The 6,829-nt window shown below is 38.9% G+C and overlaps 1 protein-coding gene across 2 annotated transcripts; it reads right to left on the reverse strand.

The window, feature by feature from the left end:
• Positions 1–552: 552 nt before the first annotated feature.
• LOC113308732 (mRNA-decapping enzyme subunit 2-like) lies at positions 553–2,849 on the reverse strand. Of its 2 annotated transcripts, none has more exons than XM_026557200.1 (8): positions 2,598–2,849; positions 2,321–2,472; positions 2,069–2,196; positions 1,880–1,978; positions 1,585–1,737; positions 1,278–1,364; positions 1,093–1,160; positions 553–931 (listed from the first exon to the last, which is right to left on the reverse strand). In XM_026557200.1, exons 1-8 carry the CDS (start codon positions 2,672–2,674, stop codon positions 850–852), a joined length of 846 nt encoding a protein of 281 aa, XP_026412985.1. In that variant the 5' UTR covers positions 2,675–2,849; the 3' UTR covers positions 553–849. The 2 variants fall into 2 exon arrangements, with proteins under 2 accessions (XP_026412985.1, XP_026412984.1); XM_026557199.1 differs by having other exon boundaries at positions 1,261–1,364.
• Positions 2,850–6,829: the final 3,980 nt, after the last annotated feature.

A 6,829-nucleotide genomic window follows, 5' to 3' on the forward strand; every position in this document is an offset into this window, starting at 1 on the left:
CAGGCCGGACTTCAATATTTGAACAAAAACCCGAGTCCGCCCACTTATAATTATCGGGCAGGCCGGGCAAGCCCATGACAGGCTTTCGGGCGCCCATGGACTCCTTCGGACCCGGGCGGTACATGGCAGGTAGCAGGCTTCCGGGCATTGTGTACACCCTTAAGTCAAGTCACACACTCCTTTCACACAGACACAGATACTTGTGACACACAGACAGTTCACACAAGTATAATGTCTAATAACCGTGTTGCATCGAGGGAAGATTGGTCTACCACATCTTAAATGCTTGTAAAGTGAAAGGGTACCGCTGTAATCAAGAAAATTTGGCTCATTGGTGTCCGTCATTAATCTAATCACATGAGAAAAATTAAAGAGCCATTAAGAAGACTGGAAAAGAGAAATTGGGAGAAAAATCTCTTGTCCAATCCCGCTGCACCCGATAATAATATATTTTGCCAATATGCTTCTTCTTTTCCTATGATGAGTTACTGTACCGAAACAATTAAAGGGCATAACGGATCAAAGCAAAGCTGAAATGCATAAAAACATAAAGACATATAAAGAGAAGGCCACAAAAACAACGATTAAACCTTTACTAAGTATAAGTTACTCTGATGAGAGCAAATACATGTGTTAGGCAAATGCACTTCCAACCAGAAAGATAGATGGAACAGAAAAACCCATCTTAATTTATTAGACTTATTTCAGGATTTACCGAAACAAAGATGCCTAAAGGCCAAGTTTTGGAGTTAGGCGGAGAATGAAGCTTCCATTGCTTGTATGATCATAGATGAATTGAGTTTGAAGCTTCGGAAGCTTCTTCCGGGTCTGGTGTCAGGCTGGCGAGATTCAAATCCAAGCTGAATCAAATGGTTGTTCTTTGTTTTCATAGTTGCTCCTGTCGAGCCGTTTGTAGCGTTCCCTAAGCTTCCTAGACAAATATATCCCGTGATCATCAACAAAGTCACATGGAAATCAACTAATGCCCTTCTTTCCTCTAAAGAGGACAACATCTCATAAGAGAAAATAAGGGAACAGTATCTAGGACGAACATAAACAAGACGTCTCAGATAAGAAAGGATGGGGGGGAACCTTTGAAATACGTTTCTGACTTTTGAGTAGCAGGAGGTGCATGTGATGCAATCCACGATTTCAAAGACCTGCATGGAAGTTATGAATTTGAATCTCATTGCAACTCGGGCAACAAACAAGACCACCAATAATATACCAAAATTTGGTGTCACTGGTCAGCATACTCACGTTAAGAAAGGACTAACCATATAGAGCTTTAGGCCGTTAGCCCCACGAGACATTGCTTCGTTGCCTGCTTGTTGGAGGTCACTAATCCTGTGCCATGATATCTCCTGCATTCAGCGAAGATCACAATTATGTTTTGTATATATACCCCGCTTCCTATCGAGCAAAAGATGTTATACTCTACTTCACGAAATGTAAGCTAGAAAATAATAAATCAGCAAATAGGATGATCCGGGAGCTGGAGAAAACGGAAAGAAGTACTAAACAAGCTTATCAATCTTTAAGGCTTAAAGGGAATGTGGCGAGATAGAGGAGAGAGACACATACACTGATCTCCTTTTTTGTCTGAGGTGCGAAGACAGTATCATCCTTCACACCAGCAATTATGTAAAGCCGAACCCTTTGTTCTCCTATTGTAACTTCGATATATTCATCTACTTTCAGAAGTTTTGATATATCAAAGCCAGTTTCCTCCAAAACCTTCATTCGTAGCAGAAGACAGAAGACAAACTTAAAACATAATGAAAGACGAATTCAATCATCAAAGAACCAACCACATGAGAAGCAGAAAGACTCGAAGTCATTTTATTAAGAAAATTTTCACTGGGGTGAATTTTCTTACCTCTCGGACAGCACACGTATTGTCTTCCTCATCCTTGTTCTTTTTCCCACGAGGAAAACTCCAGCTTGCTCCAATCTTCCATCCCTTAACTAATAAACACTGCAAGTTGAATATGTCAAACCATTAAGAAACCAGCAGTTTTTTTCCTTCAAATGTTGAAGCTTTCAATAAGAAAACTATATTACTGACCCGCTCAAAAGATTCATCCAAGATTATTGCCCCAGTTACCGGAACTCGAACCTTGTAAGAGGTGAAGTCCTTGTATATATCATCTATATGTGCAATATATGGTCTGAGAGCAGCACAGCTATTAAACACTAACTTTATTAAGGATGATTAAGGTCAGTTGATAAGAACAAATAATAACAATCAACTATGCATGCAGTCAACTTCATTGTGCCAAATTCTGTTGACAACCCCAAAACGTTGTTCAAAGGATACTTAGAGAAGTGAATTCCCTCAGAGATAGCGACTTGAGTGATGGATTTTGTTCAACTGAATTGTCCTCGTAGAACCAATGTGCTTGCTCCACGAGAAATAAGATTCTCTCAAATGACTCCAGGTCTTCTTTTGGGACATTCAAAACAAATCGACTGCCAAAAAATATCACAATTTCGCAAGTGCAATAGATTCGATTTAAGATCTTATAATAAACATTGTTTTTCAAAAAAAAAAAAAAACTAATTTTATAAATGTAGGATGGAAGGAAGTGACAGACCTGCAAAGATCATCGAGAAGCTCCTGAGGAGGAAGATAATATTTCATGGAAGCACTTGGAGATCGATGTAAACCCATTATTTGCTACCTAGGAATAAACGCCTTAATATATCTTGTCTATATAATTAATTGTTTTTCATGAAAATGAAATTAGTGAATCAGTGGAAAAGAAAAGAAATAAGAGATGGTAAAATTAGGTTTTCTTGTTACTCCTACACCAGCAGCTTACTGAAAGACTGGTGTAGTGGTGTGGTTACTCTGCTCAAACTGGGGTTGCTACAGTTTTAAGAGCAAGGGATGAAGATCTGAACGGTGATAATGGGCTTTGTAGTTTGTTACTAAATGGGCTTACTTGACCTAGCCCAATTTGAAGGCTGTTTAAAAAAAGAAAGGAAAAAAAAGTTTCCACAGTACAAGGGGAATTATACCCGATCATCACATACGGACCTTATGCTTCAAAAAAGAAAAAAATCACATACGGACCTTACAACCTGATTACATTCTCCCGTTGGAGCAAAATTTGTGAAACTGGAATGCCACCAAAAGTGCCCTTATCTGAACTCCACAAAATAATGGTTTGCTTGATCGAAAACTCCATTGCGTTCAAAAACATAAACCTTATTCCATGAATGCGTCTGTAATTTTCCTTCGAAGCCTCTCAATGAAGGTACGTATACAGAAACAATGACAAAATAAAATTACAACGACCCTTAAGATTCATGAAACTTTCAATGATTCCGTTTGTTGTCTGATGCATCTAGCATTCACCCATAAAAGCACTAATGAAGTAAGACCAAAGTGAGTATATGAAGTGGCAATGTATAAACAAGTGTTGAATTGTTTCGTAATCTTTGTTGCATAAAATGCAGGCATTGGTAGGAGTTGTAATACCTCTGTGTTGAAGTATTGTTCTTGCTGGTGAAGGGTCCATGCAAGGAATAAAATTTTATTGGAGGGAGATTAGGTAGTAAAAAGCATGTCGATAAAACCATAACTTGAATCTTCATCAATCAGTAAATCATAGAGCTTACCTGTTCTGAAACCAACAAGTGTGTCGTTGTCTGGATTCAGAAATACGTTTCTAAGGCTTAGTCCTATGGGCTAGATATCTAGCTGTTAGATTGGTCATCCACGTCAGCATGGGCAACCTCCTAAGTCCTATGGGATGGCTAATCTAGCAGCTAGATTAGCAGCGGGACCACCATATAACGACGAACCGTTCGGCGCTTTAAATCTCAGCCGTTAGATCAGAAAATTTTCTCCCAGCGCTGAACGGTTCAGCGTTTAGACCACTTTTTGAGCGCCGAACGGTTCAGCGTTTCAATCTCGCTGATAGTTGGACTGCGAGCATCTGGTAGGAGAGAGAACTATCAACTATCATTGTTAACTTTTTCCAACACTTATTTTTTGATTTGCAACACTTTTTGGCCAATCTAGCACTCCAATCTAGCCCATAGAAGTTAGCCTAAGATCATGTCAACATACCAATTATTTCCCAGTATCAAGAGGAAGCGTGAAGTCAAGGTTCCAGCCAGCGACGGTATGCATATTGCATTCTTATACAAGCGACTTTGTAGAAACAAGGATACTTTGACTTTGGAGCATGATTATTGAGCCGTCAATCATCTAGAAACGAATAGTTCTCTCATTATTAACCTGTAATTTAAGGCACAGCAGAAGCTGAGTTCTAGCTTTCAATATAGGAATTTACTAATTGGTTTAATTAGCTAATTGTTACCAAGTTAGCTAATTGGCTTAATTAGTCAGTCCATCCACCGTTTGATTGTCTTTCATTTCATGTAATTATGGTGGAGTGTGTGATAAATGACAAATTGTTGGACTACATAGGACTGAATGTAATATAACTACTCAGCCTTATTCTTCAGCCCTATTATTCTACAGGAGCTGTTCCAAACAAGGAAGTTCTCATCATCAAGTTTGACAGTGATAAATTAAAGTTGTTTTTCAAGATTAGGGAAATCATAGGTCACTGGTGGTGGAGGGTTAGTTTCAAGACAAACTTTAAGTTGGGATTTTCACCACAACATTTTGATCTTTGGGATTAAACGAAGAAGAAAACAAAGTACCAAGATAATAACGATAAACGATAAACAATCACAAGACAAGGATTTACGTGGAAAACCCCAAACTGGGTAAAAATTACGGACAAAAACACGATTTATTCAATTAACCGTAAAGGTGATTACAAGGAGAACTCTTACCTTCTCAAACAGCTCTCACCCTTCCACGAAAACAAGAAGCTCACAAAAAGACCGAAAACCCTAGCTTTCCCACTCTTTAGAAGAACTCTACGAGATATCAATTAAACACTACCAAGGACCCCTATTTATACTAGTTAGCTACTTAGGTTTAATTTACGGTTTGCTTAACCTCCAAGTGACCGAATCCAATTGAGATCCTACAAACTAGGACTCAATGACCGACTCTGTTTGTGATAAACACAAAACCACCGACCAAGATTTTCTCACACGGTTTTGGAGTTCCACAAGTTTTGGACTCTCACACAAAACCTTGTCATGTATTCCAATAATTCTCCACCTCTGATCATGCATTCATGCGTGAGACGATTAATACATGAAATACCCTTCGTCTTCCAACGTCAATTTCGCCATAGGCTGCCTACGTATCCTCTGTAAGGAATCAAACCGACCGTAGTTCACTCAAATTCTTCTTGCTTCTTCAAACAACTGACCTCCACCGTGTTCTTGTCTAATCAATGTTGATGACCAACAAAGTCCAAGTTATCCTTGGACTTGCCAATCTTTGGAACCCACTTCTTGACCATACGAGCCTTTAATGCCAAATTTCTATGAGACTTTACATTTTCAAAAGTTGACTCAGGTACATCCTTAGCTCCACCTACCCCTGACTGCTTCAGAGTATACAAGCCGCTGCTACAACTTCCTTTCATGATCATAGTAAACCCTTGATAAATCTTAATTACTCCACCATAACAGGAATAACCAAAACCTGCAGAATCTAATTGGAAAAGACTTATTAGATTCCACTTTAACTCCGACACGTGTTTAACTCCCCGGAATATTCGAAATTTACCATCAAACATCCTAATGCGAATATCACCGACTCCCTTAACCGATAGTTTCGAGCCATCGCCACTAAACACTTTTCCACTACACCCCACATACCTATCGAAATATGACCGATGTGCACACATATGTGTCGTGGTACCGCTATCCAAAATACAACCCTTCTCTTGATTAAAATCAGCAGCAACCAAAGAAATCGCTTTCATAACTAGCATCGTCGACATGGTTAGCTTGACCTTCGGGACCTTTTGTCGGACCAGTCCCATTGCCTTTCCACTTGCAATCACGCCTAATATGGCCTGGTTTGAGACACTTCCAACAAAGACTCTTACCGTGTTTCCTCTTCTCGCCAACATATAAAACATCATCTTCCAACGAATTACCCTTACTACTCTTCATCTCATTTTCTTCAGACAAGAGAGCATTTGTAACTTCGGAAAGACTCAAAGCATCTTTTCCATGCTTTAAGTATGTTACCATGTGTTTATATGATGGTGGAAGTGACAATATGAGACGAAGTGCCTTATCCTCATCATTAACAGTTACTTCTAACGCTTCCAGTTCAGAAACAATTGAATTCAAAACACTGAGATGATTAGCAATAGACGTACCTTCAGCCATCTTCAACGTATGAAATTGCTCTTTCAAGTACAATCTATTCGAACGAGTGTTTGTCATATACAACTCTTCAAGTTTACTCCACAAATCCTTTGTTGTAGTAATCTTTGAGACATTAGCCAAAACATTATTTGCTAATAATAGTCGTATTTGACTCGCAACTCTTAAATCAACATCTTCCCAGTCTTCAAGTTTGACACCGCTTTCAGCTTGTCCTTTCAGCGCCTTGACTAATCCCGATTGTATCAAAACATCTTTAACTTGGATTTGCTACAAACTAAAGTTAATAGAACCATCGAACTTCTCTACCTCGAACCGCGTCGAACCCGCAGAAACCTTTGTTGTCATCTTGTTTTTTCCTAAACCTAACTCTAGATACCAATTATTGGGATTTTCACCACAACACTTTGATCTTTGGGATTAAACGAAGAAGAAAACAAAGTACAAGATAATAACGATAAACGATAAACAATCACAAGACAAGGATTTACGTGGAAAATCCCAAACTGGGTAAAAACCACGGACAAGAACACGATTTATTCAATTA

This window comes from Papaver somniferum, chromosome 9 (assembly GCF_003573695.1).
Source record: "Papaver somniferum cultivar HN1 chromosome 9, ASM357369v1, whole genome shotgun sequence".
Classification (NCBI taxonomy): Eukaryota; Viridiplantae; Streptophyta; class Magnoliopsida; order Ranunculales; family Papaveraceae; genus Papaver; species Papaver somniferum.

Coding starts and splice junctions, on each gene's coding strand:
- LOC113308732 (XM_026557199.1), bottom strand. CDS start 2,674: ATGGGTTTACATCGATCTCCAAGTGCTTCCATGAAATATTATCTTCCT. Junction 2,473..2,597: donor CTTCTCGATGATCTTTGCAG/GTCTGTCACTTC, acceptor ATTTTTTGGCAG/TCGATTTGTTTTGAATGTCC. Junction 1,161..1,260: donor ATGGTTAGTCCTTTCTTAAC/GTGAGTATGCTG, acceptor ACTTCCATGCAG/GTCTTTGAAATCGTGGATTG.